At 31.8% G+C, this 20,451-nt stretch overlaps 2 protein-coding genes across 2 annotated transcripts; one reads left to right on the top strand and one right to left on the bottom strand.

The window, feature by feature from the left end:
* Positions 1–1,720: 1,720 nt before the first annotated feature.
* On the bottom strand, positions 1,721–4,702 carry LOC118048960 (haloacid dehalogenase-like hydrolase domain-containing protein At2g33255). The gene is made up of 5 exons (XM_035058814.2): positions 4,107–4,702; positions 3,968–4,010; positions 3,293–3,353; positions 2,266–2,400; positions 1,721–2,082 (listed from the first exon to the last, which is right to left on the bottom strand). Exons 1-5 carry the CDS (start codon positions 4,561–4,563, stop codon positions 1,918–1,920), a joined length of 861 nt encoding a protein of 286 aa, XP_034914705.1. The 5' UTR covers positions 4,564–4,702; the 3' UTR covers positions 1,721–1,917.
* A 3,770-nt stretch (positions 4,703–8,472) lies between these two features.
* LOC118048936 (DEAD-box ATP-dependent RNA helicase 13-like) lies at positions 8,473–16,207 on the top strand. The gene is given in 16 exon segments (XM_035058784.1): positions 8,473–8,765; positions 8,910–9,056; positions 9,059–9,175; positions 9,602–9,774; positions 9,857–10,051; positions 10,178–10,354; positions 10,543–10,931; positions 11,528–11,708; positions 12,686–12,808; positions 12,888–13,004; positions 13,306–13,410; positions 13,544–13,684; positions 13,805–13,870; positions 14,553–14,711; positions 15,658–15,739; positions 15,831–16,207. Coding segments are annotated over 16 exon segments (2,412 nt in total). The 5' UTR covers positions 8,473–8,581; the 3' UTR covers positions 15,887–16,207.
* Positions 16,208–20,451: the final 4,244 nt, after the last annotated feature.

Below are 20,451 nucleotides of genomic sequence, written 5' to 3'. Positions count from 1 at the left end.
GAGCAGATCACTTTGTACTCCTTCATCAGACAACCTCCTGGCAGGACACCTACAAAACATCCTCTTCAAAAGATCTGTAACTAATGTTGAAACCGATTAAGAAACTTCATCAGGAATCCTCAAATTCTTTCTCAAAATTGCGTTTGAAATCTCTTTCAATCGTTTTCCCGTTAAACGGAGGAGACCTCGCCAACATAATATACATCACCACCCCAGCACTCCACGCATTCACTCTCTCATCATATTCATTCCCCAACAAAACCTCAGGCGCTCTATATCACGGTGACCCCACACCCCAATATTCACAGTCTTTCTCTTCCTAACAACCTTAGCGAATCCAAAATCCGCAACCTTCACCCTGAATCTGCTGTCTGTTAAGATGTGTTTGGGCTTAATGTCCCGGTAATTGCCCCGTTTTTATGGCAGTGATATAGATAGCTTTCATTAGTTGAGAAAAAAGGCACATGGCCTCACTTTATTTTAGAATACCCGTGTGGTTGATTAATTACTAGCTCGAAAATATCTTTGTTTTGGAAAAATCGATTACCACAAGTCTAGCCTTTTGTTGATGGATTTCACTGTAAAAGAGTCACCGGTGAGCCGGGATTGGCAACTATAAACGGTGAAGGTATATATGAGTGTGGAATCCAAGTCTTAGTGATTTTTGAAGATAATAATAACTATTTAAACTTTCATGATTTTTATAATTGAGTTAATGATATTTAAACTCTTTTCGGATAAGTATTCTAATTTTTTAAATTAGCAATCAATGGTTTGAGTTTTTTTTTTTTTTTTTTTTGTGGGAGTTAACCTTTTTTTTCTGTACATCAAGCACCTATCTTTTAATCTTCAAGCAACCATACTCAGTTCAATTTGTCCCAAAAGCCATCCCTTCCATCAACAGTTCATCCATTGAAGTCACCAGTCCCTGAAGCACCGAGTAGAAGGAGCCCGGGAATCTTACCAAGAATCCTCACACTGTAAATCTCTTTCTGCATGACCTCTATCTTCACGCTGTATTCTCCCTATATCAAGAATGTGAGCATAAACATTGATCCTAGAAAGCAGAAGAGCTCATTCCAAACTCAATGCTATGTGTTGTCATGGTTAAATAACATAGCTTAAATTATTGTTTATTATATCTTTGACATTTATCCAGTTGTCTTCTTGGCAAAGTAAAAGGACGATATCAGTTATACCTTCACCGCTCTTGTTACATTCTCTTTCTAGCCTTCGTCATCTTCCTTATTTTCACAGGTCATAATTAAGGCATAATTTCAACACACAATAGGTTAATTTTCTTCATGTTCTCACTACAAAAGAAAAGAAAGGAAAAGAACTAGAAATGAAGACACATCAATGCCTCTTTCATATTTTTTATTTTATACAAATAAAGATTTTATAAAAATAAAAAAAATTTATTTTTAAATTATTTTATAACATAAATTTAATCAACCAATTTCATTTATATTTATCTTTTAAATTATAGATTTTTAAAATATAAATTTATATTTTATTTATTTAGATAAATAAATTCAATAAACATAATCAAATGCATATCTTACTTATATTATTGAATATTTTAATTTTATTTTCATAGGTTTTTCAAATTATACTTTGAATTTTTATACATAAAAAAACACATTAAAACAATTAAATATCTAATATTTTGTTTTTTTTTTTAAAAAAAATTAAATAAAATAATTAATGATAAAAACGCTTTTGAAATAATTTTTGATAATTTAAAATCGCAATTACAATCTCAAACAGGCTAGTGACATGTCTTTGATTCTTGACAATTTAACGTCATGGAGGGGATTTTTAACTTCGTTCCCTCCTCAAGTCCTAGCTCATATGACAATAATACAAAATATTTCTCCAATGAAGTGTAGAAAGTCTTCATCAGGAGATTGAAAATCAAGGCACCAAATCAAATTTTGTCTCCAATAGTGAATGAACTTCGGCTAGGGAAGCGACCTTGAAGTCTGGTTCTAGATCCAACTCGGTAAAATCAGCAGAACAGTACCTCCCTTTTTCATCAAGCAAGCATGTGAAGGCTCCAGCTCGCTTTCCACAGGCCACCTGTACAAGCCATAAAATCAACCACCCATTGCTTAAGCATTGGTCACACAATTCACCGACAAAACTAAGAATAATTGTATCACATCAACCCTTCAGTCGTAGAAGCAAACTTCCATCCTTTTGATATAAGCATCAAAGACAGCACAATGTATCAAAAAAGAACTTAAGAAGAATACCACTCACATCATCTTTGAGGCTGTCACCAACCATCATGACCTCATTGGGCTGGACATCCCAAGTTGAACAGATATGCAGCAGAGGAGCAGGATCTGGCTTATAAGGACGAAACTCCCTGCTTAATGCTGGAGAAAACACAATCTGCAGCAAAAACACATACGTTGGAAGATTAAAACATAACATTTCTGGTAGAACAATTAAAAAGGGTCCCCGTGCAAAGGGCAGACAATGTGGACACGAGCACATGTAAAACTGGATCACATCTGAAGAGGTGTATTGGTTTTGCTGTTGGCTTAAAATTAGAAAAAAGGTCCTTTTATAATTTTTTTCTGAAAAATATAACAGAACTTTTTGGTAGCTATACACTAAAAGTGGGAGGAAGGACTGAAGAAAAAAGGGTTCTTTTCAGCAGAAGCTTTCTTTTCCTGCATGGCCGTAAGCAAAATTACAAACCTTTTGCTCTTTGAAGCAAAAACGGTAAGAATTGAGCCATGGGAAGTATCAGTTATTCGTGACAATAAGAGGCAAACCTTTGAGCAAGCATGCGAAGTGTCCAGGCTCAAGTGAGAGAAGAATCCAAGAATGATATATATGGATTGATAAAAAAATAAGTATGATCTATACGGAAACTAAGGATTCAGGAAGCACATAAACAATCCTGAGGGACTTTTGTGGAAGGAGGGAGGGAGAGCAAAAAAGTGGTTCTGAAGAAACAGTCAAATTTGACATGGGAAAGGTTTATGCCGTGAAGCTCCCATTCCCTGATCTACAGTCCTGATGGACTTTGTATGGACTAGACAATGCATTTTGTTTGTAGACCCACGCAGATTGAACAACCTCACCAGTATAGATGTTTAACCTGACAAATTCTGCTATAGCAATTCACTCTTTAAACGCCCATTTCATGCATTGCACGCTAAAATGTGATAGATCCGAGCATTCGAAGAAGATTGTGGAGCTATGGCAGAAATAATCTTCATGTTACATACACTCAAGAACCTTGATGCACTATACTAAATGTGTTTTAACTTACCTCAAAGCGTTGATGATAGAGATCTACTGCTTCCTTGACATTTCGCGTAATCAATCCCCTTCTGAAAACAAGTAACAGCTTTGTTATCATGAGTCATGACCATACAGGTGCCACATAATTTCTTTAGGAAAACACAGTGAGATTACAAGAGCTGCATTGTCTATGGCATAGTTGCAAGCAAAAGTCACGCATCAATTACATTCTGAATTTCACCTGACATGCAAAATCATATGAAATTCTGCTTTACCATTATTTCACTTGCACGCTTGGCAGTAAATTAAATTGTTTTTCTCAACTTTTCAACCCGTCACTCCAGATCATCACTTCACGAATAGACCAAGCAAGCACACATTCTGTAGCAAATCTAACATGCACAGATGCACTTGTAACATAAGATTAATCAAACTCAATTTTAAACCCCAACCCACCATTTAAAAAAAAAAACAATAAACGAATAATCCACCTTGTTGTGAGTAGGAAAATGGGAGATATAGATTCATTTTATAGTAACTCAAGCTACCCCAATGTAGCTCTTACATATAGCCATGCTAAATAATATGGAACTAACTCACGCATTTGAATGGTTATAAAACAATTAGGTTATTCAATCACATATAAACTAAATTCCTCAGCGCAAATGAAACACCAGTAATTGTATATTGAAACTTTTAGTACCTAATTTTCTTGGAATCAAGAAAGCCACAAAGCTCAGCTGCACCTGCAGCTCAGTAATTTCCAAAAAAAAAAAATCAGCAGGTGAATTCAAGTAAGAAACGAATATACGACGCCGCATCGCTGCAATCCAATGACTCACCGGGCATGATTTGCAATCGCTCGCGACCTAGTCGCTCGAAATCAAGGATGATCTCATTAGCCTTTCGCTGCTCATCAGGGCTCCAACTCTCAATGAGATGCAAAATGTCGATGCCAGATGGATTTTCTTGTCTGATTCTGCGATACTCGGTTTCTCCTAGCACGGCCTTGTACATGGAAGAGAAATCAATGACGGGGACGGTTAAGGTTCCGTCCATGTCGAAAACGACACCTCTTAAGCGAGTTTTGGTTTTGGTGGACATGGCGGTGAGGAGAGAAAGGGGGAAGGGGTGAGGTTTTGGGTGTATGAAGGGGATGCATTTGAAGAGAAGGGAGGGCATTGTACGGTATTTTGGTGGGAGATATTTTGGTGGCAAGGGAGAGGGTACAGGTGATGAATCTGTGGTGCGTGACGGCCACGTACTTCCATTAAAATGAACATGTGAAAAGCAAATCATGAAAGCTTGCACGAAGGTGGAGACCTTGTATTCATCGTTTAATTCCTTCTATACTTCCAACATTCATCCCCAATTTCATCTCTTTATTTTTTCTTATGTGATTTCTATATTTTTGTTTGAATTTATGTGTGCCTTCTACTCGATAAATTTCTTTTCGTGGCCTCTTCTGTCGAATTTTCTTTCAACTTTTTCTAAATTTTATCTTGTAAAATAAAGGTGGAGCTAATTTAAAAAAAAAAAAAAAAAAACTAGTCAGGGACCATGATATTAGGTATGTAAACTTTTTTTTTTTTTTTGCATACAAAATATCAAAGAGAGGTAAATATATTTTTAAAAAATAAAAAATATAATATTCAGGTTGATGACTTGAATAACTTTAATAAACACAATTAATTTAATAATATCATTAAAAAATAAGATATTGACAACAACTAAATTGAAAAAAACAAAAATTCAATACAAAAGATAAATGCTTGTCAATATTATAAAAAATATATCTTCACAATATTCTCAAAATGTCTCAAAAATCTTATTTGTTAATAAAATAAAAATTATATGAGAATAAAATAATTGCATAAAAAGAAAAATATAAAAAAATAAGACAAAAGAGTCAATTATTGTTAAGTTTTTAAATCATAATCCATGTGTTATAAGACCGGGAGCACTATATATGAAAAACTCACGATGGTTAAAATCACAAAAAAAAAAAACAACACAAAAAATCCAAAATAAAAAAAATACAATAAAAATAATGAGTGTTAAAATTGCAATAAAAAAAATCAAAAAGCTACAATAAATTTTAAATTTAAGAATTAAATTAAAAATAATAAAAACATTAATAAAATAATAAAAATCAAAAGAACGAGAACATAAAAAAAAAAAAAAACAACGTACCTTAAACTTTGATTGAAGGGTGAAACTAAAAATAACAAAACTTTTTATGAAAAATTCAAGGAAAACAAATAAAATATTATAAGAATAAGCATCAAATCTTAAATACCAAAACATGATAAAAAAAAAATATACAAATTATTTAACATTAAAAAAAGCTCTTAGATGTAAATCAAAAAACTTATGCACCCATTTAATTAAATAAATTAACAATCATTATGTAAAGCAATGAAAATATTTATCTTTTTTTTATTATTTTCATTCAAAAAAGATTGACCACGACATAGTGCAAGCTCTCTAACTAGTTTTTTTTTTTTATCTAAATTAGCTTCAATTTTATTTTACAAGATAATTTTTTTTTTTAAAAAAAAAAATCGAATGAACACACTAGAAATTTATTGGGTGGAAGGCGTACATAAATTCAAACAAAAATATAGAAATCACATAAAAAAAATGAAGAGATGGAATTGGTGATGAATGTTGGAATACAAGGAATGAAACGATGAATATAAGGTCTCCACCTTCGCACTAGTTTTCATGAATTTATTTTAACTTGTTAATTTTAATGGAAGTGCGTGCCATCACGCGCCACAGATTCATCACCTGTACCCTCTCCCTTGCCACCAAAATGGGATTAAAATGAATATGTGAATGCAAGTTTTAACCTCTTTTTTTTTTTTTTTTTTTTTTTAATGTTATCTGAGATTTTCATTTCTGTTTTGTAGTCTTCAGTTCGTTAAGAATTAAAATAAAAATTATATAAAAAAATATACTGCTTCAATGCACAATGTATTACAAAAATGCATAGTAACTAAAAACTTAATTTCTTTTAGTATATTATATAATGCCCCGGGATTTGAAAATTAAAAATATAAAAAAAACTTTTTTCAATAGATTTTCAAATTTAAATAGAATAATCGTAGAATTGAAAATTAAAATTTAAAATTTTTTAAAGGAAAAGTTTATCTTGATAAAATGCCATAAATTCAAAATTAAAATATTGATTTTTTTATATATTTGTTTATGAAATTTGAAGATTTTTTATGTTCACACTTGAAGTAAGGTTTTATCTTACTGTTACTAGTTTACAACATCTATACTTATGAAAATTATTTAGAATGAGTGGTGCATGATGTTTTTTAGAATAATTTTTTAATTATATTTCATTTTTTAATTTTTTTTTAACATTAACGTATCAAAACCATAAAAAACACTAAAAAATTACTAATATTGTATTTTTTTTCAAGCCCAAAATATTTATAAAAAACCTGAAAATAAAAACAAAAATCATGCCAAACACGTCTTAATTCTTGTAAGTAAAAGAAGAAAGTCTCGTACAATAATTCAACTTCTCAAGATCTCGATATTTTCCATTGATTGAATACTCAAACAAGCCAAGGATGGGAAAGTAAGAGATATGTTTTATGTTAAATAAACGGTTAGTTACATTCAAAAACTTTCTTTTTTCACGGGTGCACTCTTATTTTTGTTTTTTATGTTTTATGTTTTTTCTTTTTTCTATTTAATCTATCTTATTTTTTTTCATGGGAATTTTTGTTTAATTTTTTCATGGATGTCTGATATTTTTTTAACCAGAAACACATTGAAAACAAAGAAATCTTAAAAGCAAAATTGTTTTGAATTTTATTGTGAGAAAAGTAACTCTTTGCTGGGTTCATTGCGAGGCTTTTGATACAATTAGCAGTCCCTTCACTAGTAAATGATGTTTCACTGAGTCTTTTTAATTCAAGTTTGGGAGTGTAACAGTGATTTTTTAAAAAATTATTTTTCATTCATAAATATATTAAAATAATATATTTTTATTTTTTTTAAAAAATTATTTTTAATACCAGTATATCAAAATAATTTAGAAACACAAAAAAAAATTTAAAATAAAAAAAAATTAAAAATAAAAAAAAAATATTTTTCAAAAATGCTTTTAAAAAAAATATTTTTTTTATTTTTTTAAATTATTTTTTTATATTTATAGATCGTTTTGAATAGGCTGATGTCAAAAATAAATTTAAAAAAATTAAAAATATCATTTTTATATATTTTCAAGTGAAAAATACTTTAAAAAATAATCACTTTTATATTTACATAAATAAATACTATTTCTGTCCAAGAAAAACAAAAAGAAGAAGCAAAATTGACATGATTTTGAGAGCATACATATATATTTTTTTTGGGAGTATTTATATCAAAATTTGTTCTTGTCTCTCTATTTTTTAAAAAACTTATTTGATATTTTCGGAAGAAAATGGGTCAAGGCTTACGTGTCACGATATAATTCATCAATCTTTAAGTTTGCATGCCGTAAACATTTTGAGGCATTGATGTTAAATAAAAACTTTGTTGCATGGAGAGACGCAATGCTATTTTATATTAGTAGAGGGATTCAATGAAACATTTTTTACTAGTAAAAGGACCAACTACATATCGAAAGCCCGTTAAAACTCTCGCGATTAAGGTAATATTTTATATTATAACAACAATAATTTTTTAAAGTGTTGTTAATTGAAAAAAATATATTTTTTTAAATTTATTTTTAATATTAACCTATCAAAATAATTTTAAAATATATAAAAATTTAATTTTAAATAAAAATAATTTTTAATTTTTTATAACACGGCGGTGAGCTGGGTCAAAAATAAAAATTTTAAGATTGTTCGGAGTATGGTTTGCAGTTAATTTTTAAAGTGTTTTTTACTTTAAAATATATTAAAATAATATTTTTTTATTTTTTAAAAATTATTTTTAATATTAGTGTATAAAGATAAAATATTAAAAAAATTTAATTTAAAATAAATAAAAAATAAATAAAATAATTTTTTTTAAAATATTTTTAAAATGTAAAAATAAAATAAAATAAACAAAAATTAAACGGAGAAAAAAAGAAGAAGGCCCCTTTAAAAAGCACGAATTTCGTGTTTCCCTACAAAAACAATAAAAGAATAGCCATAAATATAAGAACAATTACACCATCAGCCCCTACAGGTATTCGTTTCCAATTCGTGCTTAAATAAATGCGCTTCGTGATATTTATGTAAGCCCTTGCTTGCCTAAGCTACAGCAGTCAGTGCATTTAGGCAAAAATACCAGAGTGTTTGAAGCTTGCAACTCTGGAATGGCCGCCGTTACAGAAGCAGAACCACGAGTATCTTCTAAACAGTCCAACAACAAAAAGGGAAAAAGAAAGCGAACCAATATTGACCCTGAAATCGACCGACTGGACTCACTCCCATGGAACTCTTCCATCTCTCAAGACGATCCTTTCTCTGTTATTGCTGGTTCTCACGATCTCGAAGGAGGTTGAATTCACCCACCCATTCCATCTTGTATTTCCTTCTTCTTAACTATACTTTGCAGTGGGGGTTTATAGGGTTTAAGCTTGGACCTGAACCTGATTCTTTATATGATTGTTTTTTTTTTTCTTGGGGGGGGGGTGAATGCAGGGTTTCTATCACTTGAAGAGATTGACGAGGGTGATTATGGTTTAGAAATTCCTGGTCTTGATAAGAAGGTGAAGAAAGAAAGAAAAAATAAATCCAAGAAACAGAAGGATAGTGATGCTGATGTTGATGCTGATGCTGGTGCTGATGGGTTGAAGAGGAGGTGGAGGAGGAGGAGGGGATAAACGTGGAGGTTAAGAAAAAGAGGAAGAAAAGAAAGAAGAAAAAGAAAGCGAAGGAATCATCAAAGGTTGATGAAACTACTTCTGGTTAGTGCTTATCATATAAATTCTGGATCCCGGCTTGTGGCTTAATGTACAATCTTTTAAGTTTGGGGTATGTATTAACACTTTTTACTTGTTGGAGTTCGGTTAACTGTTGAGTTTATTTGTGTTATTGACATTTGGTCAGCTTTGAGGTTCCTTGATTTTGATGTCTATAAATCAGGGCAGGTTTTGAATTTGTGGTTGGTCTCTGAATTACTCAGATGCATTTTGATCTCGTAACATTTGCGCTTTGGTCATTTGTAAATTCACGATCACTTGTAAACTTTTTCTATGATCTCCATGTGCTCTTGATTGATATTTTGTCTGTTATTGTTGTTTTGGTGCATTTTAATACTAAAAACTTTAGTTAATTGATGGTAATTTACCAATATGAAGATTGTTCATTGCTCCACAATTGTGCGACTGTAGTTAGCAATAACAAGGATGATGTAGAAGGAGAATCAGTTGACGAGACTGAATTTTATGGATGGAATGAGTTGAGACTTCATCCTCTGCTCATGAAATCGATATATAGGCTTGGGTTCAAGGAACCAACACCAATACAGAAAGCTTGTATTCCTGCCGCAGCTCATCAAGGGAAGGTTGGTTAAGGTTATTGTTTAAGGCTTAATTGTGGATAATGCTGTTTGGTCTTGTTCTCATCATTGTGCCTTCATGTTATAGGATGTTGTTGGAGCTGCAGAAACTGGCTCAGGCAAAACTCTTGCTTTTGGTTTGCCCATTTTGCAACGTCTCCTCGAGGAACAAGATAAGGCTTCAAACATGGGTGACAATGTGGGAGAGGAAGCTGAAAGGTTTGCACCAAAAGGTCTTTTGCGTGCTCTCATCATCACTCCAACAAGGGAGCTTGCCATTCAGGTATTCATAATTTTGAATGAAATTCTAAGTGCTGATCCTGAATTCTCCAACATGCTCTTAGGTTCCGCAAATTTAGCTTTGTCAGATTTGAAGTTTCCATGTGGGTCTTCTTTTTATCCATTCCAGGTGACTGACCATTTTAAGGAAGCAGCTCATGGTATCAATATTAGGGTGGTTTCGATTGTTGGTGGGATGTCAACAGAGAAGCAGGAAAGACTTTTGAAAGCAAGGCCTGAGATTATTGTTGGGACTCCTGGGAGGTTATGGGAACTTATGTCAGGAGGGGAAAAACATCTTGTTGAGGTTAGTGATTGCATGTGATATATACATTGGATGTATTCAGGGAGAGTATGTCTTTGTTCTGCTACAATCGGATTAACTTTTTTTTTATTGATCTAGTTTTTGGATCTTTACACATTTGGTTTCTAGATAAAACACATTTAAGCACCTTATTCATATGCCATATTGTCTCTGTTTGTTTTCTTCTGCAGTTGCATTCATTATCTTTCTTTGTGCTGGATGAGGCAGATCGAATGATTGAAAATGGACATTTTCGTGAGTTACAGTCTATTATTGACATGCTGCCCATGGCCAGTGGTTCAATTGGAGGACAATCTCAAAGTTCAGAAAATTGCCAAACACTTTCAAACATGCAAATAAAGAAAAGACAAACGTTTGTTTTTTCTGCAACTATAGCATTATCTGCTGATTTTCGCAAGAAGCTAAAGCGTGGCTCATTAAAATCAAAGCAATCAATGGCTGATGGGCTGAATTCCATAGAAATGCTCTCTGAACGAGCTGGAATGAGAGCAAATGCTGCCATCATTGACCTGACAAATGCATCAATCCTTGCAAATAAGCTCGAGGAATCTTTTATAGAGTATGTGTCTTACACTGCATCTCCCATTAGAATCTTTATAACTGCTAAAGGCAAGAATCTAAGTAGTTTACAAGCTACATGGTGGGATGTTTTGAAGCTTGTGCTGGATTTCTAAATTTGGCATACCACTATATTTTACAATAGGGCTGGCTATGTTGATGGCTATAAGGTTTAACATTCCAACATGCACACACGCGTGCCTCTGCAAATTCATGTCTGTAGACTGGTTTGCGCAGCCAGAATATTATTCCAAGGTCATCTGGCGTGTCCTCAGAATTTACATGGGCTGTAGTTCAGTGGTTGCGCTGCACCTTTTTATTTGTTTGCATTCTTTTTTCTTTCTTTTTTGTGCACACAGGACATATATTTTTACAAGATTGCTTTGATCTCATCTTGCTCACTCTGATTGGTATATCTTCAACTTGATTAACTTGTTTAATTCTTAATTTCAGGAGTTATTAATGAAAGGATCTATTACACTCTTTGCCTTTACATTTGCACTTTATATGCAATCTTTGTGTTTTTTTTTTTAGCAAAATTTTATGTTATCATATTGCATCACTTGCCTTTCTCAATTTTTACTAAAATGACTGCAGATGTAAGGAAGAAGATAAAGATGCTTACCTGTATTATATATTGAGTGTTCATGGACAAGGTCGCACAATTGTTTTCTGTACATCAATTGCAGCTTTGCGCCACACTTCTGCCCTTTTGCGCATCCTAGGCATCAATGTTTGGACACTTCATGCTCAGATGCAGCAGCGAGCTCGTTTGAAGGTTTGTGATTTGTATTTTTCCTTTCTTTTTTATTAAGTAGTTCGAACCATGCTCATTTATAATGTGATATTTGAATTTTGCATGTGGTGCTGTGTTTAAAGTTAATGCTTGAGTACAATTCTAAAATAAATAGTATAATAAATGAATAGGATTTAATGCCCCATGTTGTTGATACTGTAATCTAGTTATTCAAATTATCCGTAAACAGTTGCAGACTTGTTTTGAACACATATTAGAGCCACCGGTTAATGATGTGCCTTGAAAGGGGCAAGACAACATATTAATCAGAGGCATTGCATATGGTTTTAGTTAGAAATGCATATCATCAGTTTTGGTGCAGCTATTCAAGTGTTTCATGTGCTTCTACGTGGGTGATACAAGCTCATTAACTTCACATAACTTCATGATGAGCACTGAGTTTCTGAACACTCAACCCATTTAATAGGCCTTGTATTGGTTTTGAGCTGGTTATGTTAAGTGAGCAGTCAGATTCTGGAGATAATCAGTTTATCAGACAAAATCATAGGTTGCCGTTTAGTTCCAGGGTGAGTGCATTACAACTTTTGGTCCATGTCTTTGGGAACAAGAGAAAGCAGAGCTATATGAAAATGTTTTTGAATCCACTGTACATGTTAAGTGGGCCAGAGCGTTAATATTACAAGAGTTTATAAGAGTTGTATAAACAATGTCTCAGAATAGAAAAAGGCAATTGCAAACCCTGCCTAGTAAATTAAGTGCCCACCATCTTTTCTTACGTTTCTTTCTTTTTCTTTTGAGTTACTTGTTTTAAGTTGTGATCTAGGAGTTCTTTTATCTTTCTTTGTCTCTGGGAGAAGCAAATGGCAGGGTTACTAAGTTCTATGTTTTTCAACATAATAACTATCTTCTGCCAATTAAATTTGTGATTTTGTTTGTCAGAAGATGCAGTGACTTGTGTTTCTTCACACCAACCAACTTCTCCTTTGTGTCTAATGCAGGCAATAGATCGTTTTCGTTCAAATGAACATGCTATCCTTGTTGCTACAGATGTTGCTGCAAGAGGCCTCGACATCCCTGGTGTCCGAACTGTTGTTCACTATCAGCTTCCACATTCAGCAGAAGTAAAAATTGGGATGCATCACATTTTTTAAAGTTTTTGCTTGCGTTCTGTTAAACTTATATTATATCCTTTTGTGTTAGGTTTATGTTCACCGAAGTGGAAGAACTGCAAGAGCTTGTACTGATGGATGCAGCATTGCCCTTATCTCATCAAATGATACTTCAAAATTTGCCTCTTTGTGCAAATCATTTTCAAAGGTAGCAGCTCTTGCAAAGTTTCAAACTTTACTAATTTGAGTACATTATTCTTGAAAAGTATATTATTCTTTAAAGAGAGGTTAGACTTGATTGAGCATTTTTGGAAATTTAAGCATTAGATTTTGCCATTTTTCATAATTATATCATCAGCAGTGCTTAGCACTCTTGCTTTTTTACATGAAGCCCTAAATTGTAGGATTCCATAAAGGATTGCCTCCTCTGTTTTTATTCTTTTTGAACTAAGAGTTGAGATTCAAGGATTGCCTCAGTAAATTGTTGGGTTGTCTCCTCTCTTTTTCAGGAAAGTTTTCAGAGATTTCCTTTAGAAGAGTCATACATGCAAGAGGTGATGAGACGGCTGTCTCTTGCACGTCAAATAGACAAGATTACAAGAAAGGACTCCCAGGTAGATGAATCTTTTGCTTGGTTCATGTGATTTGGATCCTTATTTCTGTCTACATAGTTTAGAAACTTAAAATATCAGTTTCCTGAAATACTACTTCTGCTTCATTCTGTAACTGGTACATGTGCTTCTCTAGGAGAAGGCAAAGAAAACCTGGTTTGAACGAAATGCAGAATCAATTGAGTTAATGGTGGATAATGATGACAGTGAGGAGGAAATAGTGAACAATCATAAGCAAAAGAGAGTCACCTCAATGCAGCTGAAAAATTTACAGCAGGTTTTGTTTACTACGATAAATTTCTTATTCTAATTTTGGTTCTGTGAAATTTGAGAGTTTGGCCATTTCTTTTTCCTTGAAGAGGCAACTATTGTAATTTCTTCTGGATTTAATTTGCAGGAGCTTAACACTCTGCTTTCACGTCCTTTGCAACCAAAATCGTTTTCACATCGCTATTTGGCAGGGGTAATAATCCACTGGTCATTAACTTTTCTTGGTCACCATTGATTGTGTCAATCTGTTGATCAAACACAAACTGTAGTACTCTTAAACATGTCCGGGTTCTTTTTTTCTTGGACAAACATGTCTGGGTTCTTTATTTTTTTTTTTTTCCTTGGAGATTTTGTCTGAGTTCTTAGAAATAGTAATATATGGGTATACCTTTACCTGTTTGTAGATGTGCAATTTTGATTTTCATGTCATATACTGAGATGTTTGTTTTTATATATCAATATATGTTGTTTAAGGAAGAAGTCTGCCTAATAGTTGTTGGAACACACTCTATCAGAGCTTTATTGCAATATTTTACTTCGAGTTTGGAGCTTATCCTAAATTCTGTGTAGTGTTAGAATCTAGGTTAGTTGAAGGATTTTGAAACCTGAATGATTGGTTTGGTCAGCTGCAGGCTGTAATGATTCTGATGTTGACCATTGATAGTGCATGGGTGCTTTGTATGTGACGCCCAACTCTTGTATTGGGGACAGCAGGGGCATTAATGGGAATCTAGTTTGGCTAGCATTTGTTTGATGCTTGATTTCAGATGATGTTAGAATAGATTACTCCATGTGATATGTCATTTATCCTGCAGTAAATAAAATGAATTTTCAGGTGTAAGGATCTTAACTACTGACTGCAACTATTCCTGCAGGCTGGGATTTCACCTCTCCTGCAACATCAGTTTGAAGAATTAACAAGGCAAAAGTTAGACCAAGGTGTGAATTTGGGAGATAACAAAAGAAGGAAATTGGTGGTTATTGGTCAAGATTGTGTGGAGCCACTCCAGGCACTCCGAAGTTCTGGTCAGGAGGTAGTATGTTTCAGCTACGATTCCACTCTCACGTTCTTCCCCACTTTTCGTGATTACTTCATTAAACATTTCTGTGGGCCTCTAAATTCAAAATATGGTACACTTGGACTCCAATATGAGCGTTTTCTTTTGTTTAAAAATACTGTAAATTCAAAATCTTGTTACATGTATCATTTGAAGAACCAATTTAGTTAAGCTTGCTATAAAATGCTGTCATGTATATAATATTTGGTTGCATGAAGGATCAAACTTATGGATAATAAATGAACATGCAGTCATGTTCTTTGGTAGATAGTGAATATTTTTTCTAGCAATATTAGTGAAATTATGTGGCTTGAGCACAATAGAGCAGGTTGCAAAGAATGATATCCTGGGGTTTCCTTAGTTTGACTCCCTTTTCTACACAGTTAACATTTCAGTGCCCCATGATTTAAAAATATCTGGTCTTCTAAGCACTGCATCTATATGCTCTTTATAGCATAACTTGACCTGTTTGAGCCTCCCTAAACAATGAGAAAGAACCCAAACTTAGTGCCACCTGTCCACTCCCTTCAGAATTTGACCCATCTTGGGCACGCTTCTGAGAGGATCAAAGCTGAAAAGCAAGCCCTTTTGTTAATTTAGAGAGAGTCCTCCCTGAATAGGTCCCTGCTGTTCCTCCAGAAATTGGATGTGGAGCAAAACTTGTAATGCTTATAGCTAATTCTGTAAAAAGAAGATCCAGTTCGTGACTAGTTGCTGATGTATGCAATTTCTTGAAAGGCTCGTCTCATTGGCAGCTTTGAAGATGTACTAAAAGCTTTTCTGAAGGTTTTTGGTTCTCATCCTGAATGTGCACTTAAATTAGAAAAAATATGGAGATACTAATTGTACATATTTGTGACCTGCTCTCTCTCATCGTGTCCTTTGGTTTCTGGTTTCTATAATGTCTTTATCCTGCTCTCAGGTGCGCATGGACGTGAAAGAGACGGCAGAAAAACGTAGAGACTTGGAGAATTTGAGGAGAAAAAGAAAGGGAGAGAAGAAACGTATTCTCAGTTCTCCATATCTCTTTCTGTTTTGATGTTTTTTAATTCCACCTGTCTATCATGCCCTGAGGTTATTTACTTTCTCATCCAGGTTTACGTGATCAGCGAAGGCAGCAGAAAAAAAGGTTGAAAGAAGTTGACGAATAGAGTTCTTCTTTGAAGATTTTGTCCCCCCCTCTATTTCAATTTGTGGCTGAGGCTCTTCATAAATTTCATATGATTGACCCACAAAACAAAAAAAGATGATACAGCAAATGCAATGCTATTTAGTTGTAGAACTACATGTTGAACATGGTGTTTTTAGCTGTATGCAGGTATCAATATCTGAATACAGAACATGAATGTGAAATTCAGACTTAGAATCTGAAACTCTGAATTTCTAGCTGTCAACAAATTCCAATTGTCAACAGAATACGGCTCCGCCCTATGGAGTTCTTGACAACTTCGATTGTAAGAGTTACTTTTCAACTCTAGTTGCGTGCTAGGCTTATGGCAAGAAATGTAGTATTTTTGGGATCTGGATATAAGATTCAATAAAAAAAGAAGAAAAAAAAGATTTTGAAGGCATAATAAAACTGATAAAGATAACCAACATTATCCTTGGTGGGCTACATCATCACATGAATGGTCTAAAAATAAGTGAGCTCCAGCATGGCTATCAGTGTTACTTTATTATTATTTTTAATATGCTAGAATCCAAAAAAAAAAAAAACTCAGAAATGTAATAATCCATATGTATCTTCATGGTTAATTCTGGGCCACAGGTTTTTGAATCACATGTCTTAGACTGATCGATTTCAAAATTAAGCTGTCAGCAAGACATCTAAATCCGGTCACTGGTCGAGATTCCAAATGCAGCCTCCATTCAGATTCTCACCGGTGAATGCTTACAATTGTGAGTGGACTTTTAACGTTGACTGTTTTGTGAACGCAACGCTGTTTAGGATGCTTGCTTGCAAGAATCATCACCCCATTAATGCATCTACTTCCATGGATGGCGCAGACGATGGATTCATTGTTTTTTAATGGATTTGATCTGTCATCATGGCGCCCACTGTATCTTCCTGTCTACAGCGATCAGGCGAGGGGGCCGTGGACTGTTTTAATTATCTCATATAAAAGCTTCAAATCCCTTGTTTTTTGAGACCATACCTCTGTGTTTCTAAAGTCTTCAGCAGCGCAAATGTCATACGGTTGACTCTGATATATGAATATAAAAGGCCGTACGCAGGATTTCAGCTTGTATTTTGAGCAAGTTGCGCTGCAAACTAGTATGAAAACGGTGCAGGTGCCCATTGAAATTCTTGATACCACACACAATCATTGACTTTGGTTATGTTTACATTTCGTACGGAACAGTGTAACCTTGTCAAGAATGCTTAAAAGAGTATTATATAATTCCCATCCGTTGACTTTGCAGCTTTCTTGTTTATTTTTCTTGGCAGTGTGACGTTGTTTTGTGTTGATGAGGATAGTTGAAAGTGTCAATAAATATAAAAATAAAGGGAAAACCAAATAATTAATCCCATTTTCCTTTTCATTGGCAGGTGCTAGCCATGATTTGTTTTATTTTAGAGTAGATTACGATTGTTTTACTTTGAATTATTTTTTAATCTAAGAAGATTGTTTTTATGTTTGAGAAAAAAAAAAGTTTTATCACCTCTTTAGCTATTATTGGGGACTTCAAGCTAGGCTACAAGAAACAAGATTCTTGTCGACTCTTCATTTTTTACATAGATAATTTAAGATATTTTTTAAAATATAACTGCGGTTGTTTTTTTAAATTATTTTTCATGCTAAAATATACTCAAAATAATATTTTTTTATTTTTAAAATATTATATTTAAAATCAACATAGCAAAACAATCTAAAATATAAAAATAAATTAAATTTTTATAAAACATAATTTATATTGCATTACCTTAACATTCTCTCCAACTAGACCATAAAACTAATTTGGTATTGATTTACGTAGTGAATCCAAACATGCAAACCATTAACCTCGTGTAGGAAGAAAAAAAAGTTTTGTGCGGCTGATACACACGAGAGATTCGTTTTATAAATATTATTGGTCTGTTTACGGAGTTCTAATTCTACCTATCTTCAATTCTATCCGTGGCCTCCGGTTTCAAATGGATTCCCGTTTATTGGTTTAAAATTAATTTTATTTTAGGAAGTATTTTTTTTATGAAAAATAAATTATTTTTTAATATTTGACAATAATATAAAAAATAAATTAAAAAATATTTTTCAGACTATATCATGAAAAATAAGCTGAAAAATAAATTAATAATATTTTTTAAAATTTATTAAAAGAATAGGGACCAAACTTGATAGATAAAAAAATTAAGTGATGAAATTGAAAAAAAAAATAATTTTATAAATTATTTTAAATAAAACAAATAGCAATAAAAAAAATCTTAAAACCAGATCTAACAAATAAAAAATTTAAAATAATAAAATTTTAAAAAATTAATTTTATATATTATTTCAAATAAAATAAATAAAAAAAATAATCAAGATTTGTATAAACAAATCAAGTTAAATCAAATTATAAGAGAAACAATTAAAATAAAAAAGATTGAAAATAAAATATATAACAATTAAAAGAATAAAAAATTAAATTTTATATAATTAATAAATAAAAAGATATTTTTTAATTTTTTACTGTTTTAAAAAAAGTATTTTTTCTTAAAATCAATTAGAAATAACTTTTTTAAGAATTAAATTAAAATTTTCTATGATTAGAAAATATATTTTTTTAATCAATTTTTTTAAAATAAACAAATACAGATAAATCTCAAGATTTGATTCCGTAATCTCTCCTTTTATTTTATTTTTATTGCAAGTCCATGATAAGCAATAAACAAACAGCGATAACAGCTGTTTTATTCCTCAGAGATTCTAATCAGCGCACACTTGATAGCGTGTCGTTAGTTAATTACAAGGTATAAATCAATAATTAATTATTCGCGTCTTGAAGACTTTTTAGATCTTGATGATAATTATAACCCGTTTAATTTTGTATTTTAAAAATAATTCTTTTTATTTTAATTTTATTTTAATATTTTTAAATTTTTTTGATATACTCATATTAAAAATATTTTTTAAAAATAAATAAAATATTATTTTTATATATTTTTTAAGAGAAAAATATTTTAAAAAAACAACTAGTAATATCTATAAACACTTTATAGTTAAAAACATAATTAATTAAACCATTTTGGCATATTATTTACCTAACTTTTATTCTTTATTTTTTGTTTATGAATTTATGAGTTATTTTATTTTATTTTTTATATGTACGGAGAGGGTCTCTTGTAGTGTGATTATCGATCGACGTCACAGCATTTTAGCCGGTGGTATTTTTTTCTTGAATGCGTAAGAGATTCTTCAGATTCCGGCGTCTTTCTTAACCATCAACCCGAGGCGGAAATAGATTCAAGCTTTGTTTTTTTTAAAATAAATAAATAAAAACAACTTTATTTTCTTAAAAAAATAAATATTTTTACTATCGAGTCAAGTTTCAAATTAATAAGTATGAGTTTATGATGAAATTATAGTTTTTCTCTTTAAGATTTGGGGTGAAATCAAGAAAAATGGCATAGATTAGAGACTGTTTTTCTTTAACTGGACCGTTGTGATTGGAGTGAATTCCCTAAACACGTCAATAATAAGGTATTCTTGAAATAATTTTTTAATTTTTTTTGTCAATTTTTAAGCAAATAATTTATATTCAAGTTGATATGTATTCATGAAAAAATTATTTTATCTTATAGCTTCGTGGATGACAATCAAGAGGAGTTTATGAAATAATTTTTTCAGGGCAGGGAATTGCCCGCCTCATTTTCTCGGCCGAATATTCAAATTTTCGTCCCAAAATCACAGCCAAGATCTGACTTATCGGACAATACGGAAAGAATTGAATTGTTTTTTTTTTTTTTTTAAAATAATTACAACTTAAAAGCGTCTATTGTGCCAATTTCATGGTGCTTAGGAAAAATAAATCTATAACTCATAAAAAATTAATTATAAAATATTTTTATTTACATTTTATCATCATCAAATTTCTTTTCTTTATAGTATATTAAAAAATAATAATAAAATATCACTAATTATTCATTGAAATTCATAGTTTTTTTTCCTTTTTGGTGCCTGTGAGAGATGACACCTGCAAAATAAAAGATAATGCGATTTATTATCACAAACCTATCATTATTTTTATCAGATAAAAAATAAATGGTAAATAAGAGATCGAAGCTCGATTTTTGTATATTAGATGAAGAATATAAACACACACATAATGTCAATCAAAATGGTAAATAATTCAGAAGTTATTAGTGGAAACAGTAACATGAAATTAATATGAATAAATTACCACAGTAAATTCAATTTAAAACTGTAGCAGTATTTTCCAGTATTATTAAACTTATTATAATTTAGAAGTCTTGCTTTTATTTATGTTTAATTTATTTATTTATTCAACCAGGTTGAAAATTAACTCGGTAAAATGTAAGTGATTTAATAAATTTACATACAACTCAATTAAAACTTAAGATGAGATTAAGTTTGATATTTAATATTTAATATTTCTTTCTTGTTTTAACATTTTTTAAAAATCTTAAAATAATATATATTAGATTCAACTTCCTCAACTCATAATATGAGTATTGTTCCGAATAAAGAGTTGAGACGGTACAACTGCTAGGGTA

The sequence above is a fragment of the Populus alba genome, chromosome 10 (genome assembly GCF_005239225.2).
Source record: "Populus alba chromosome 10, ASM523922v2, whole genome shotgun sequence".
Taxonomy (NCBI): domain Eukaryota; kingdom Viridiplantae; phylum Streptophyta; class Magnoliopsida; order Malpighiales; family Salicaceae; genus Populus; species Populus alba.
Note: the sequence above shows the minus strand (reverse complement) of the source record. Positions and strands in the feature narration are given on the sequence as shown.